Source organism: Triturus cristatus, chromosome 3_2 (assembly GCF_964204655.1).
Source record: "Triturus cristatus chromosome 3_2, aTriCri1.1, whole genome shotgun sequence".
Lineage (NCBI taxonomy): Eukaryota > Metazoa > Chordata > Amphibia > Caudata > Salamandridae > Triturus > Triturus cristatus.
The window spans coordinates 365059058-365076737 of NC_140584.1; the positions used below are offsets into that span (position 1 = coordinate 365059058).

At 40.5% G+C, this 17680-nt stretch overlaps 1 protein-coding gene across 1 annotated transcript in view; it reads right to left on the reverse strand.

Annotated features, from left to right (window-relative positions):
- UTP11 (UTP11 small subunit processome component) overlaps window positions 1-17680 on the reverse strand; it is a 154065-nt gene that overhangs the window by 118969 nt on the left and 17416 nt on the right. The window contains exons 2-3 of the mRNA XM_085646822.1: window positions 15127-15188; window positions 188-290 (exon numbers count right to left, since the gene is read on the reverse strand). Coding sequence (XP_085502948.1) covers window positions 188-290; window positions 15127-15188 — 165 coding nt within the window. The remainder of the gene's footprint in view (window positions 1-187; window positions 291-15126; window positions 15189-17680) is intronic.

Below are 17680 nucleotides of genomic sequence, written 5' to 3' on the forward strand. Positions count from 1 at the left end.
CAGCTCTCTACAAGGTTAATAACTTACTTAGAGATCCAAACTAGCTTTTGAATGATGAACGAACAAGTCAGTACTGAAAACCCTGAAACAGACCAGCCTATGTTACACTACAAGTCTCCCACACCCTTTGCAGAAGCAGACATATCCGCCTAAAAACGTCAAAACAAGAGTAAAAGCAGAAACTTACCTGGAGCTTTGAACTGGTCATCTTATAATAAAACTCATCAGGGTTTTTCTCAAGTGCTTTCTTCCGGAGAGCAGAGAGAGTGTTTCTCTTCTTACTGTAATCGCTGAAATTATAAATGTACATTGATTAAACTAGCTCCTAGCACAAGAAATACATATAAATGATTGCATAGTATCAATGTATGGTTTGTATGCCTAGGCAGCTGTAGACCATTTACAAACTGTCACACTTTTCAACTGGATACCCACTTAGCGTCATCCATCATGTCCAGTTTCGATACAATAACCACCCAGCATCCTCCAAATCCGCCTCTTGTAAAATCCACAATACAAATGGTGTGCAATAATTATACAAGGTCACCCACCATAAGGCTGATTTGCATGTAGTTGATCTCTTCTGTGCGGACACAAATGAGATCAAATGGAATGACCCTAGAGTAATTACCAGTTGTTCAGATCATTTCAAATCTTCCCGCCACCATCTTTCTACTAAGTGAAATGCCTTAGGTCTCATGGGATGCCCCGCATAGCAAAAACATGTCAGGGGCTGCTTGTGTAAATAGTTAGAGAAGATGTAGCATGGCACTGTATGCTTGCCAGCTCCTGAGCTATGACCAATGTTATTTTCCCATGGAATGGAATGTGTCCGGCATAAATAGCTACAGCTCTGATTAATGTAAGCATTTCCATGCACAATTTAAGTAGTGCTTCCATAGAAACAGTCTTGAAAGCTTTCTGCCAGAGCATTCTTTTGTAAACCATATTTATATGTTCTTTATGGCACGTGTCACTTGTACTATCTCCACCGTACCCTCGCCTACGAACCTAGGTTGCAGCTGGGTTTCTTCTCAATAAATGTGAGACATGAAAACTGAGCATCTATTATCTCCCACAAGGGTGTCATGTAGATGTTAAACTGCTCCCCTAATAAACCCAGTGCAACTGTAGAGTAGATCTCAGCTGGTGAGGCAGAGGCATTGTCTCAGGTAAACTGGGCAAAGGCTAGAACCATCCAAAAAACACAATTTGTAAGCAATGCAATTGAATCTTGTCATCTATAGTGGAAAATGATTCTGGGTCCCAATATCTCAGATTGCAAGCTAAGCCATTACCTTGGTGGTGTGTTGGACCCTCACTTAACACTGGAGGATTCAAGTGATCTCACTAGGCATCTGCAGTCTAATGTCGCCTACTTTTTCAGAGGCAGAAGAGACACTCATCGTCCAGATCCTGAAGTTGTTTAAAGAGGACTGCTGAAATGCCTCACATGAGGATATGACAAAGAATGTGGGTAAGGAATTTCAGAACTTAAATAATTAAGCTGCTAAGCAGATATCAAAGGCACAAAGACCTGACTAAATGTTGCCAGTCTGTAAGACCTTATACTAAATTCCAGTGAGAGAGAAAAAAAGCAACTTTTAAGTGTATGTATCTTAACTGAAAACACATTTCACGAGAATGACCTTAAGTATGTAAAAGGGGGTGAGATCTTGAAGGTTTTTGTGAGGCCTCATCTAGTCACCCTTTTTAGACTTCTATTCATCAGTGGCCGAATGTTGTCAATGAGATGTACTGCTCTTTTTACTGAAGCGCTCACAAGACTCTGCTTACTTACAGTAATTTCAACAGAAGCTGAAAATATGATTTACATGCCATCCTGAAACCACCCTTTATATTATGGTTATTGTGCAGGTGCCCAGAGAAGTGGGGTGCTTTATAATTCCGAAAAAATTTAAAGAAATGTGTAACAATGAATGGAAATCTCAGAGACACTGCTGGAAATTGGCATAAATATGGTTATCAATTGATGAATTAAAGTAGACAAATCAGGACACAGATCTGTAATTTAAAAAATCATTGCTGGTACCACCTTTAAAAATAATATGCATGTACATTTAAGACAGCACAACGTGTATGTGCTTAAGGAAGTGTACATTTCATAACTTAGTCGATGTGACACTAAATAGGCAAAACATACTAATTTAAGGTGAATAAAAGAAGGCACTTTCTCAAACTGTGTAATAACTTCTGAACACCAGGACGAACCCACCCGAGCACCCATCATGGATGCCATTCAGAGTTTGAGAGTGGCGCTGGAAGGACAGATCGTGGTAGTTATAGTAGAGAGCAGACATACGAAAAATGGCTGATAAAGTGGGAACAGCAGAAATGAACAGAACTAATCTACAGACAGAAGTCAGCCTCCTTAAGAAGCAGGTAACACGCATGACAAAGGTTACTCAGGTACTAGACGACAGAGCAGAGGAAGCTGAAGGGAGGTTACGGCGGAACAACTGGCGCCTGCTAGGATTTCCTAAGCGTGTAGAGGGACAAGCGGTGGAACAATTCATAGAAACCTGAATTAGGGAGACATTGAAACAGACAGGGTACTCCCCTTTTTTGTAACAGAATGTGCTCTGGAATATTGGCGCTGAGGAGTGGCTAGATCACTTAAGTAAAATTGGTTGCTTTAAGGACTGTACATGTGTCCCTTTGAGTGGAGATTCTTATATCCTTCCATTAGAAATTTCAGTTTCCCCAGAAAAAGTCTTGAGGCCATTAACAGTCCCTCCAAAAAGGCCCCTAGGCCTGATGAGCTGCCCATGGATTCATACAAGGAAAATCCTGAGTTCTGGGCAGCTTTACTAGAAATAATATTAATTCTGCTTGTAAGGTAGGCATTCCACTTTCCTGGCGTTCTTCAACAATTATACCTATGTTTAAAAAGGGGAACGTCCAGGAGACTAAATGCTACAGTCACATGTCTCTACTGGACTCCATGGTTAAAGTCATTGGTGGAATTGTTCTGCATAGGCCATTGCTTTGGACCTCAGAGAACAAAACCCTGTCCATGGGTCAATATGGGTTCAGGAAAGGACTAGGAACAATGGAGCAATGCTTGAATTTGCAACTATTAGTGTGTAAATATAAGTTCGCAAAATGTGGTTTGCTCCATTTAGCACTCATGGATCTATCCAGTGCTTTAAACCCAAACTGTTGGATATTTTATAAGCTATAGGGCTAGAGGTGGGGGTTGGTGGCTTTGTGGCCTTTCTGAGATCACTAAATACGGACCTTGTTGTTTCTGTGAGATTCATGGATGGTGGAGAATGCACTGACACTTTCCCCCTAAGACAGGGGTGTCCTGCAAGGATGTGTTTTGGCACCTATATCGATTTTGATTTATAGAGATGGGCTAGAATCTGTACTTGTGAAAAAGGGGTTTGATGCTAATAAGAAACCTATTCCTTCTCTTATGTATGCAGATGATGCGGTCTTGCTTGCTAGAACAGCGAATGGTATAAGCTCTCCTTTGTAGACTATTTGAAACATCAGAACCTGGAGGCAAATTATTTTTAAACTTTCATCATGGTCTGTGTTCCCAAAAATGTGAGAACACGTAGTTTAACTATCAAGGATAGGACTACTGAGAAAGTAAACCAGTGCCACTATTTAGGGTTAATACTTGATAATTCCTGTACTTGGGCCCTTGTATTGAGCAGTGGGAAAAATAGTTTCCTGCAAGCAGCTAGCTCGATCTTTAGCCTTGATTCCTCCATAGAGAAGAAGTCAATAACGACCATGTTGGAGATTTGCAAGAGAAAATGCATTCCTGTTCTAACCTATGGTTCAGGTATATTGTGGTTTTAAGGAAGCAAGTGGTACAAGTCAAAGAGAACAGAATGTGCCATTGCATACTGGAGGTCCTTCTAACAACTTCACGCTTTGCTGTACCCCAAGGAACTGGGATTGCAATATGTTGAAGACTTGATTTATTTAGCACTACGGCAATGTTGGTGTTCGATCTGGTGCAACGAGCAGGCTTCTTCAAACAAAGAGGTAATATTAGATGGACTCTCTTACGACTATGGGAACAGAATACAGCTGTATGGTACAAACAAGGCTGGGGTGGAGAACATGGAAGCGGATGTTATTGAACTGGTTTAGGCTGAAATCTATTCAGCGGATACTTTGTTTTCCCCAGGTTTCTCCCCAGACTATGTTGCACTTTACCGTTTCCTGTGAATGTTATCAGTCTTTTACTAAAGGTTTTTTAATGTCTTCCATTTGAAAGTGTAGAGCGGCCTTGTTATATCGGTAATAACTGAATTGCCCAGAATTCTGCTCAGATGTGTTTTTTTTTTTTTTTTAAATATAACATCGGTTGTACATTTGCATAATGCTATGATCTTTTAACCTGGTTTTATTTTTGAACAGCTCATACTGATATTAACTTTTCCGCCGTCTTATAATTTGGCGGCAGGTATTGTATGTATAAATTGATGTGATTTGTTTTTTATGGGTTTTATTAGACTTGAAGCAACTAAACTTTTTGGTATTTATTATGGGTGGGTGGTAAACTCCGCTCCTCTGGCGGAGTTTTGCGCACTCAGCGCTCCGCTGCAAACATGGAGTTTCAGTAAGAATCCATCAATCACTGCGTGGTGACATTTTTAATCACACGCAGCTCGCCAACGTTAAATTGGCTTGCGAGAAAATCAAGCGCCAGCCCGCCTTCCGGCGAGATTTCTCAACGCGGGCGGCCGTGGCAGGTGGCTACCGCTCACGTTGAAAAAACTGCCACTCGAGTAGAAAATCTACTTGAGCGGCAGAAAGAAACAGCGCCCTCTGGCGCACAGCGTGGTGCGGATGCCGATGGTTTGACAGTGTCAGACAAACTCCTGGTGCTAAAAATCAGCACGAGCAGCGCAAAATACTAAACTCCACCGCTCGCGTAACACTCTTGAGTCTTGCAGAGTTTTTAGGTTACTCCACGGAATTCTGCAGAGTGAAACTCCGCGAGTTCTGCCTACCCCTAGAATTTATTTGTGTCTTTATATTTATGTATATGTAATCTTTTATGATCTGCTTTTTAATGTGATCGAATAAAGATAAATTGAATTGAATTAAATGCAAATATGTGCAGAAGGATGAACACAAGTGGAGCAGCGTAATGTAGGCTCCACCCTTAATATGTCACAATAAAACATTTATATAGTCCTATACGACATTCATATACAGTGTATGACTAGCTTTAATTAACGTGTGTGATGCATTTAAACCAACTAATAGAATGTAATCATTGTAGGTATTAGGGATCCATGTATAAACATATTTGGATTAATTAATTAATGTAATCGTGTTAGCATAGCCATAGCCATTTATCCCATTATTTGTGTAAATGCATGTGTAAGCGTGTAAACAAAGCTTATTTTCTTTTGAGTTAACTTAGCCTGGATTTAGCCCTCATTTGAAGTATGGGTTTTAAATTGTTTAGTAGGCTGTTTCTTTCCTTTTGCAGGTGCATTATCGTGCTTCTCATTAGCTAGAGAAAGACTCATTGTTTGTATTAGACAACTGATATAGAGGCCTGCTCAGTGGAAGCTGGCATCAAACTCTGAGAAATAATGATCAAAGGAGGCCTTCTGTTTATCGCGTACTAGAATGATGGGAAGCTCAAGGCTGAGCTTTGCAGTTCGTGTTTCAACGGGATGGAAACTTAAGGGAGTGTACTGGTTTCTTTCACATTCAGCAATATGGTTGGTTCCTGGTGGTGTAAAGAGAGACCAGGATGTTTCTGAAGCTACTGTTAATGTTAATTGGTGTTTCCATAGTTAGTTCAGCAGACTTTCCCTGACTGCAAGAGGGTACAGATCTCTCTCTTGCTGGACTTTCTATGAAGTGTGAAGCTTTATGAAGAACACTTTTTCTATTTCCTCTGCCTTTTGATCGAAGTTCAATTTCATGCCGATACCGTCTATGCTCCCTGGCTAGAAATCCACCATTAGTAAATCTGTCCTCCATATAGGTTTAGGTTAGAAAGGAGAGGTTTTTATGGAACACCTGTTTGCAACAATTTGCTTTATAATTGTTGTGGCTGTTACCATTCTGTATCTCATATTATTACGCCTCTCCTATGGAGATATTTCAACCTGCAAACTATATACTTTTATCTCAAGAATGTACTCTTATTCTGTTTATATATAGGATTGATCAATATTCTAACATAAACCCATTTAATCTTAAATATTGATTCCTCATCCTTATTGTGGAGCTCCTCCACAAGTCTGAAATGTATTACTGATGTTTGCTCCCTTACAATGCTTCAAGTCAACTAATAGAAGGTTCATATGACCAATGGATAAATAGCTTTGATGATTTTTCGAAAATATTAAAGGTGCAAGTACCGAGGCGCTATCACAAGATTGGGGACTTATTGCAATATAAAAGGTGCACAAATAATATTGTCAATTTAAAAAAAACAAAAGTCAAAGCCCATTTTGTTGAATTGTTCAGTAACTTTAAAGAACAACTTTAAAAATAATTTCTCTGCGGCATCAAATGTGAAAACATGTTTGAGGCATGTCAGAATTTTTACAATAATGACTAATGGAGAATTATTTTAAATTCATTAAAGTTAACATTATGGGAATCAAAAATAATTTATGACCTTGCGTGTGGGTAGATTTAGGATTTTCAGGAATTCACAAGAATATAGAAGTAGGCCTAGGAATCAAACTAGCAAACGTTTGTGAATTTCACATTGGCATGAGCAAATATATGCATGTGCATTTGTTCATATGAAAATATGAAAGCAAGTGCAAATTCACTTGTTAAAACTTTTTCTCCAGTGGGAAAATATTTTCCCTATGGAGAAACTCCTTTCCCTACACCAACCTTCATTTTTGGAGGAGGTGGTCTCTTGGCACCCTGGAAATATTTTACTCCTGCCCCCGTCAGGATTAAAATTCTAACCTTTTCTATGTAGGTTGGAGAGTAGCTTTGGAATGCCTTTAACATGTAAGTTTGGGTGTGCACAAACTGCCAGGGCATTGCAATCGTGGAATTAACATTTTATCTCTGCTGCTGTGAGAAATTTGCTCATACAAAAATCTTCAAAAGTATATCCTTTGTAGAGTGCAAAACCAACTTTTGCATGTGTAAAATACGTTTATGTACTAAAATATAATTGAGAATAGGGCCCATAGCTTTTTGACACTGATAATACCTTGCAGAGTTCATCTAGTTGTAAAATGTAAACCAGTCACTCACCTAAGATTTGTCACACGGTTATGACAAACAAGGGAACGGAGGCACAGTAAGATGAAGTGATTTGCCCAAGAATTACACAGTGGGCTCAAGCGGAGAAAGTCACTGGACTGCAAATATAACCAGTGTATGTTTAAACGTATTTTGCTCAAACATTTCGCAAGACGCTTCCTCAGACACTAAATTATGAAATAGAGCAATTGTACAGTTAGAACAATAGTATAATAAGAACTCAGACATAGCAAAAGTTCATCAAATTCAAGTCCTACTGTAACCAAAAAGCTGCCCTAACAGAGGCCATTCCGTTTTCGGAAAGAGCCATTTAGACTTAGTCCATTCAGACAGAGCCAGAGAATACGGAAACACTCACTGGTATGTTTAGTGTTTGGTATTATCAGAAATGTGGCATTTTAAGGGTCATTCTAGAATCCAAACCCTGAAATAACAACAACCCTGGCATATTCAAAGAGGATATGTCAGAGCTCAAGTATGAGAACGTTTGCAAAATATATCAACTCACTGCATGGCATCAAATGGTGTAAGTGGAATTTTACACAGGGAACGTTGATTTATGCAGGGTTTCATCACTGGACAAGAAGATACTTAATATTTGTGTTTATTGTTTTTAATCCATTAAAGAATACAAAAACCCTACAACCATCATCCTACAACATTGATGCTATTATTATGGTGATTTTCCCGCTTATATTTACAAGGCTTAGCGGTAACACTGACTTAGAGGCTACACTGGTGGTCAGTGTTGTCAGCAAGAAATAGACCATGAATCATATTTCAAATCTCACAGACTCTGATTACATAATCATAACTCAAACAACAGTTCAATCCTGGGTATCTGCCGGCTCTCTGTCCTCTCCGTTCTCTGTCTGTGCTTCCTGAAAAAGATATTGTCCCACTTGTGCCATATATCCATGGAACTTTATAAAATGACGCACCTCTGCATGTCTCATATATATCGCAGATCCATACATTCAAGTCTGCGGTCAAGATGCTGAAAGCAAAGGAGCCTGAAGGAAGGTTTAAGAACAAGCACCTTCAGGGCATGTGCATGACCCATGCAACCATGTGTGTTAAGTCACAAGTGCACTTAAAAACGAGTGGTTTCAAGCAGACTATAAGATTAAAATCGTTTACTCCAGTCTCAAAGTTAATAGAGGTGTGCCTAGGCATAAACCTAATTTTCCTGAAAAAGTCATTTTCCAGCACCAGCATGGAGGCACAGCCTAAAGTCGCATAGCTCTATTCCATATCTAGCAGCAGCAGTAGACTTTAAATGGCAAATGTCCAAGACTGTTGTCGCTGCTTCTGTTACAAAGCAGTGATAAAACTAGAGACAAGCTTAGATTATTGGTTATCGTTGCCATACCCTTAACCTCCCCTTAACTCTTCCTTCAAATTTTGCCACTGATCGGGACCCATTTAGTCCAAGGCAGTAGCCACCTCCAGGACATCACTATCAGTCTAAAACTTACTGTTGGGAAAGGAGAAGCGCTTTGGGTCGCACATTTCGTTTTGTGTATGTACAGCCAGATTTTATAGGCATATTAAACATCCAGAAAAATCTAAGAAAAATGCCCACGAGTTTAAGCCAACGTGGTGGCACCGTCTGCAAAAAGAAATGTGTGATGTTCATGCTGGCCATTCTAGGAGGATTCACCTCATTCTGGGATGTTTAATGCATACGATTAAGAAAAAAAGGTTAATAACGTGGGGGCAAGAGGCGAGCATTGCTGCACTCAAACACCACTTGAAAATTGTTGAGTAGTTTCATCACCTCGCCGAGACTTTAATTTATCATAGGCACCAGTATTGAACCTCACTATAAGAGTCACTGTCAGGGTAAAAAAGTGCCTGTCACAAGAACTATTTATCAACAGAGACAAAAGTGGACTAAAGGGCCACTGACAATTACAGTTTCTTATTCGTCATCTTTACATCACAAACATCCAAGTAGATATTGATAAACAGTTCCCACCCATCTCCACACCCTCCTTTGGCTAGGGGTGTAAGGATGTCAGAACATAGCCACACTGATATACAATTGATGATCACTTCCGAAAGGTTGTGGTGGTGGCATCTATCAGGAAAATAGGCCTCAAGTTTATTTGGACACTGCTAGTTATATAATACCCTGCTAGTAAATGGGTATGTTTTGGGCATCTCTCTAAGAAGGTTGAATCCCAACTATGGCCAAAGTGTTGTTTGATACAGTGCATGAGCAAGATGAGCACATAAAACATTCCCAGAAAGTAAAATGCAAACTGCAAATCTCCTGAAAGAATAAAAATCAAGTTTTGCCAAAACAATTACACTATTAACATATAGGGTAGTGTCCAAGTCTAACAATTTAAGTTGAAAGCAGTGTAAGGCAACCACACAAAGAGAGCAATTTCCTAACTTTAGGTGCGAAATAATATAAAATGCAAACGTTGAGAGGTTCGAGGTAGGAAGGAGGAAACCCTTTTGAGTATCATCTGACAGAAGCTGCGTACATTCAAAGAAAAACACTGCATAGCTGGATTCTTGCAACTCAAATTTAACCTCTTCGCTGCGGCGCAAATTCCGCCGCAGCGCTGCCGCGGTGCTGGACATTCCAATCTCGGGCGTGGTCATGACGTCTCCCGGCCGTCGTCCGCACACGCCCATCGTGACACATGACGGCCGGGAGAAGTCATGAGCATGGAAGAGGTTAATGATAGTCTGTAAGCCTAAACAATGGCACATCCAAGTTGCCCAGTGTTTGAAAGTGGGCATTTCCGGCCACAAAATCATACTCACACTGCCAATTTCCCGCACCTGGACACCATCTTTCACTTCCTATTATGTAACTATTCTCAGATTTGGAGTTGGAATCCGGTTAGGGTTATTCATTGCATCTCCCCCATTGATGTTTCTAACAAATCCTAATAATTATAAATACCAGGTCAGTAACTGGATCCAGGACTCCCAACAGGTCAAATTCTATAAAGCAGTACTATTTTTCCTCTCTCATCTGTTGTGCAAAATAGTAAAACATGATTTAGCATCTATTGTAATGTAACTGTCGCCACCTCTCTTACCCCTACTCAGAGATGTAGGCTTATTCTGTGGTTTAATTGATGCGTTACTAAAATAAAAAATACACTATCTTAGGTCGATCGTTATACAATGTGTACAACTCACACCCACAGAACCCAATGGCATGTTGTTTCCTTATTTGGCACTTTTCTCATTTTGTTACTTATATGGCCAAATTCCACTGGGTGTTCAAGTCAAACTGCAGTCTGCCAGTTGAAACAAGCATAATTACCCTAGCAGGATTAATCAAATTACGTTTTTGGGTTGCATCATGAACATTATCCACACTGGAGTCATAGAGAGCAAAGGTTCCATTAATTCTTTGATGAATATGATATTAAGCAGCTATGGCAATTTCATTGCTTATCACTTCCTTCACTTATAATCTTTAAAGTGCCACATTAATTGTACTGTACGACAAGGAAAGGGCATTTTACTCGTTCGAACCTGCAAGTAGTATTTCCTATGTCTCCGACGGCTTTTTCCCCATTATCATCTCTGTCTCTATAATTAATATTTGGGGCCAGACATCTTTTGAAAATATACAAAATTTAGCACTTGCATGATACGGAGGAACATCACACTTTAATCCAGGATTCGTGCTATAAAGCAAATCACAATTTATAACATCACAGAGAAATTCAACTTCTGACAGTTGGGTATTATTAGTTGGATACGTTACATCTTTCGTTCTTTATGTACATTATTTAGGCCAATGGCCATAAAAGTAGTAAAGTTGAAATAATTATTAAAGGGGACACAGTACAATGAAAGCTGAAACATGTATACAGATACCAAGCATAAAATATTCATAGAAGTAACCACTCTTGGCCTGTGGACAAAGAACAAACACGACCATAAACAAAAACCTATCATGGTCCGTCATGACTAAGAGTACAGTTTATACATGTCACTCTGTATTAAGGGTGTTTTTAAAAGCTTCAAGACAGAATAATAAACTTTAAAAAGTAGAAACCCCAATGAAATCTATTGCTAGGCGTGTGCATATTAAATACATTTGATACCTAAAACAGAGGAATGTATCCATTGTGGACCAACGATAGTCTAGAAACAGGGATAAAGCTGGGGTTACGTACTCTTCCCTGTCTCACAATACATTCCAGCTGAATAACGTGCAAGTGCTCCAGCTAACAATATGATTAAAAACACAAGTTCTATTATCAATAAACCTGTGATGCGTAGGGAGAGGGGGTTGCATTAGACAGAGGAGTAAGAAAGGGTAAGAGAGCCAATTTTTTCCCGAATATGCCATATGCTCTCCAGAAATTTAGCAATGGAGAAGACGATGACCGGAGACATGCCTGCTCTTTAAAATCTTATTGCTACCCTGTATAGGGCAACACCTAAAAGGCAGCAAAGAGGAGCAATGCTGCGTCTACGCTGCTTATACTAACTTGGGCAAAAAAGAGGAGATGGTTATCTGTTTTGTCAGCACTTCTGCAGACAGGACATATTTTACTGCCACCTTGTTGACTATTGCATTTAGCGGTAAAGGTAGCAAGCGGTAATGTACCTAACCTGAACCTTATATAAAGAGCTCTTGTGACTGGAGGATAAATATCATTTCATACAGCTTTCAAAGTAAGAGGTAGGTTTGAATCCTATGGGGAAAAAAGAAAAAAAAATGTCACTTGGCCTAAGCCTACCTGTTTGGCAAATTTAACCTGCTCAAGCTCCCCATAGAAGACCTTCAATCTCTTATTCGCAGAAGATGGAATTTCAAGGGACAGTCAATTCCTGTGTAGATTCCTAGCGTATTAAAACTGTTTTATGTACTCCAACCAGGGTAGCAAAACACCTCTCTGTGATTTATCTAGTAGACCAAATCCGTAGCCAGAACGGAATAGGTTTCAGGTGCACTAGGGGAACAATGGACTGGAAACCTAGGTCATGTTTAAAAATCAATGGCGTGCTTTAGGGCAGTTAAGGGCTACTCTTAAAAATGTATTCTCGGCCACCTCAAGGGCTTTTAGATTACCATAACCACAAAGTTCTGTTCCATTATGTTGAGGTAACTACAGCTTTGGCTCTCCAAACCTCACGAAAGGCGGAGATTGGATAGAACAAGGTCTTATTTGTGAATTTTAATATGGCTACCGCCCTGCGCTTTAGTATGAGAGTGCTTTTGGTAACCTGGGCGCCCCAGGTATTTGCACTAGAGAAGCGAATGCCAAGGTAATGAAAATCTGACACCTTCTCCAACTCCTCCCCTTTCAACATTATTGATCCTCTGAAGCCTCTACAGGGGTGGATGGGAATACATTTTGTCTTACTTGCGTTAATTGCCAGTCCTTGATCTAGGCAGAATATGTTAAACTTGCTCAAGAGGGTCTTTAGGCCCTTGGGGTTTTTTGAAACTAATAAAGTATCATCCACAAATAATAGAGTATGTATTTTGGTTCCCTCTAGAACTGGAGAGTCGTTATCACAATCCAAGAGGTAATTGATGCAGCCATTTAGAAACAGCAGGAACAACGTGGGAGCAAGGACGCATCCTTGCCCGACTCCTCTTGCAACCTACAAGGGATCGGTGTTTATCCACGTTTGCACCCCATCTAACTTGTGCAAAACTGTCACTGTGAAGCCTAGCAAATAAATCGAGGCAAGAGCGGGGAAGCCCTGGGTCTCATAGTGTACGCCGTAGCTTATCCATAGGGACCATGTTGAATGCCGCCTTGAGGTCGATGTCTACTTCTTTTCACCTTATTAACTGAAACATAAAAACCTGGTCGACTGTACTAATTTTAGGGCAAAATCCAGCCTGAAACTGTGTTAAAATTTAAATTCCTTCGAACCAAGTAAGGAGCTGGTCTAATAGAAGCTTACAAATGATTTCTTGGAAAGAATCAATAAGGCTGATAGGGCGGTAGTTGGCTAGATCAGACTTAGGGCATTTCTTGTGTACAGGAATAAGCTCTGACCCTTTCCTAGAGGTCGGACTCTTGCCTCCTGCTGTAAAGTAGGGTGCCCAAATGACCGGTTCAGCCTTGAAGAGGTACACCGGAATTTGATCTAGCTCGGGTGAGTTTCGTGCCTTCTGAGAGTTAATGGCCGTGATCACTTCAGTCACTGTAAGCCCATCCATCTTTAACAGTATCTAATTTAAAAGGAGTCTTACAGGATGTAGGGGACCCTATAAAATCAGCGGAATCAAGGTACGCAAGGATTAAGGGGGATCTACTATATAAAGATTTAAAAAGACTCACCCAGTCTTGTGGAATAACATGTACTTCTGGCTTCATCCTATTTCTTTTGGCACATGTGACATGTGCTATTATGAGCCAGAAAGCTACCTGGTCCCGAGAGCGCATTGCAGACAAAATGTTGTTTCAAATTGCTGTGTCCCATGTAGATTTTGCACATTTCCGGACTAGTCTGTAGTCTGCTCTAGCTGACTTTATATCCTGCGAGAACCCTCTTTTAAGGGAACTAAGGAGATCGCTCTTGGCTGACCTACCAGCCCTGTCGTACCATGTGGCAACTGCCTTATTGGGGGGAGGAGGGGTGATTCTCAAGCTGGAGAGGTTCAGTAAAGAAGCTCATTTTCAGTTTATCAAACCATTAAGAATGAGCATCCATAATCATATCAGGAACTTCCTCTGAGTTGGTCATGCAAGACAAAATGTGGACTAGGTCTCGATAGAGTAAGGCATACTTGGACTCATTGTCACTGAATCAAAAGTAGGGACAACTACACGACAGGTACATAGTTGAAAGTATGCTGTTCTAGTATCAGTATCTGATACCTACAATTATTGCTGGGCCCGTATTGTACTTGGTTCAGAGATACTTTGAAATTCTTTTATCAAAACTCAAAACCTTGGTAACTGAGTAGAGATTTAGAGTTCAGAGACTCAGACCTGTAAAGCGGTGCAAATTTCCTTTAAATTGTATTGTTAGAAAGATTTTCATCGATGCAGCAAAGGGTCTAGATAGACTTTCCATAAAGAGGGATCTCCAGTCAGGCTCAATGTCACAAAAACTGTACATATTGGTTTGGAGTTTTGTTTTCTGTTTCACATTTAAGAAACTAACCTTTCCTATTCCAATGAAACACAAAGTTGTTGCATGTCCCTGTATAATATCTGAAACAACTACTTTGATTTTAGAAATTCTGAAGATATTTACTCACATGGTTTCAGTACTACCCCAGAAACTGGCACAGTGTCCAACTCTCTGCTTGCTGTTATTACGCTTTGGACGCCCATGGGCTAAATAACAGCACAGGATTTATATAGTGTATGACTTGAGATACAGCGACAGGCAGCCAGTCATAGGCGTGGAAACTAGCAAATCCTCTGCAAACTGCTATTGCTGTCCCTAATCCACTTAGGCATTATCATCTGCATATGTAACCAGGACAGATACAAGCAAGACACATGTATGGGACAGTCTGAGCAATGGTGATAGGCAGCCAATCATAGCAGGGGATTCCAGACGAGCCCCCTAAAAACTCCTATCAATGTCCCCACTCCTCCTAGGCACAATTGTCAGTGCTTGAAAGCAAGACACTTACAACGAACCAGTTTATGCCTCAAAATGTAGGGATGATCCTGCCATTTTGAACATGTCTGGCAATATGTAATGCATACAGGGCAATTTAAATAAATCAGTTACTTACTGAGGCAAATGGCTTCTTTTTAACAAGAATCACTGAAACCCAGCGAGCAGATATAATCTGCTCTTTTTTAGAACAGAATTGTATTTGGCAATATGAGAGGAGGGGTCGAATAGAATAACTTAGATCTATCTACATTTCTACATAAGCAGTTTGATGACACATTTTTTACTTACTCTGCACGAAGTTTGTAATCCTTCTTTTTCTCCAAAAGACCAACATTTTTCCGAAAAGCAGGCTGAAACATAAAAGCACAATAAGTTAGCAAAGCAAACTGGAGCAACCTTTACATAGAAATCAACAATTAAGAATAATAATGGAAATGGTCAAGGGCAGTAAAACATTTCTGTATAGGCAGCTAAATGTTCTGAAAATGTAAAATTCATATCTTCTGGGTGACAGACATTACATAAAAGGTGAACATTTAAAATACTACAGAAGCCCATTGTTTTAAGGTATAAAACCCCCAGGTGTTTTTTTATACATGTACCAAAATAGCAAGTGTGGCAGCTAGAGTTTGAAATCAACAGCAGAGCTGAGTATTGCACCTTTTGAATTCAAACTGAATATTTTGGCTTGAAAACACTACAGTAATACATAGCCTTTGAAAAGCAATAGACAGAAAATATATTTACTGTAAATCACTTCCTTGAAAACCTGTGAATCAAATATTGGGTACGGGTAAAATAAACAAGCATTGCCAAGCTCAATAGGCCTCCCCTACGTCAGTGCAGCTGCTGTGCAACATAGCTGAAAGAAAAAGGCGTTATGACGTCTTCAATGCTGGCTGAGTCACAGTGCTATTTTATTCTTTACTTTCAACTATGCTGCATAACAGCTGTGCTGCTACAAAAAAATGGCAAAAAAACATTGACAAAGCCAATAGATCTCACATAGGAGAGATCTATTGGTTTTGTCAATGCTTAGGGTAAAAAGCGCTATGACACAGCCAGCGCTGGCCTGTCATAGGGCTTTTTTCTGGTGGGAAGGGGCAAGCAACAATAAGAGGAGGTGGTCCAGGGAGGTGGACAGGAGCACGAAGCACGCAATGACAGGGAGCAGACAGCATGGGACAAGTAATAGTAGGAGGGAGAGATGCAAGTGGACGGGGGAAGGAGTGCCGTGAAGAGGGGTGGGAGGGGAGAACGGCCCGTGCAACAACGCAGGAGGGGTTAAGGGTGATTAGCAAGCAATGGCAAGGGGGCAACAATGATGGAGTGGGAGGAACGGAGCAAACAACTACGACGGGTGTGTGGAACACGTCAAGCAACAATGCTTAAGGTAGAGCGGGATAGGGCAAGCAACTATGACAGGACAACTTTGCGGTGCGGTACACAGACACTGAGAAGCGTAGAGTGCAAAGATGGTGGGTTACACAGATTCTTTGAGGAGCTTTGGACAAATGGATAGAGGCACAATTTTGGGGTCTTTGCGCGGACAGTTTGAGGAACTTGGGCTGACTTTATTGCTCTGCACAATGAAGCTGCCACCTTTCACAAACTCCACTACCGAAGTGCCTAGAGCCAGTGCTCATGTAAAGTGCTCAAATATCCTTTTTCAGTATTCACGCTATATAAAAATGCAATATATATCTTGAGTCCACAATGCACGACTGGGCCTTGTTGTAACAGAAAATGGATATGAGAACATAACCCCTACTTTGCTTGCAGAAGGGATTAAGGCCTTGAGGGGGTGTTATAATATATTGTTTTGGTTGTCTAAGCCCTTGCTCTGGAGAGATAACTCCCCTCCACTTGCAGTGTTGTACAAAAAGCACATTGTAAACGCCATCTCTCATGCTTCTTATGGCTGTCAGTGGCCATTTTATATACTCTTGTCCTCCCACTACTATGAAAATTGCAGTTTTCTCTTTTGTCCGAGGCCTCGCGTTTGACAATCACTGTTTTAATGGGCAGGCTCTAAGCGCTTTGTATACAAACAAAATGTCATGCAAGCAACAGTGCATATGCTGCATGAGGCATGACCTAAAAATCTTCTCCAAACTTTAACATGTTTGCTAAAAAGAGCATAACAGTTTGTGTTTGGCTTCCACTGGTAGCTATCACTTCTCTTACGCAAGAGTAGTTAAAGGATGGGTGCTGAACAGAAAGTGAAGTGGACGGTGCTCCCACTGGCTCTCATGGTTTCCAGAGACCTAAAAGAGGTAGGGGAATGCAGGTGCTGCTCTAATCCTGTCAGCCACCATCTCCCTTGCCTGTTGCGGGTCAGTACACAGCACGAGCAGACTGGGAATCCCTCTCCAATTTGGTAGCACCACAGAGATGGTGCCGCTAGCAGACTGATTGAGATTCAGAGAGGTTGGAATGCAGACTGACGAACCCTCTGGTTGGCCTTCCAACCTCTCCCAATCTGACAAGCTGTCAAAACCTGGGGTCCTTCCTCTCATCTGACCTATCTAGTTCCTTTGAATTAACTTTTTACATTTTTACTAAGTGAATACCTGAGGTTTTGACAGTAGATAGAAACACATAGTTTGAATTCACTCAGTTCAACTACCTAAATGAAAATTACATGTACCCAGCAAAGATAGCCAAAATGTATACCAGTGCCTCTCACCAATCTCCTAGATATACTGAAGCAAATGCTGACTTCTTTCATACAGTGTGGGACTGTATACAGACCACAATACAGGATTGACATGGTAGTCCCTATTATATAAATTTTAACAAGCAAACACTTGGATGTCACCCGTTCAGTATGCCTTTTTGG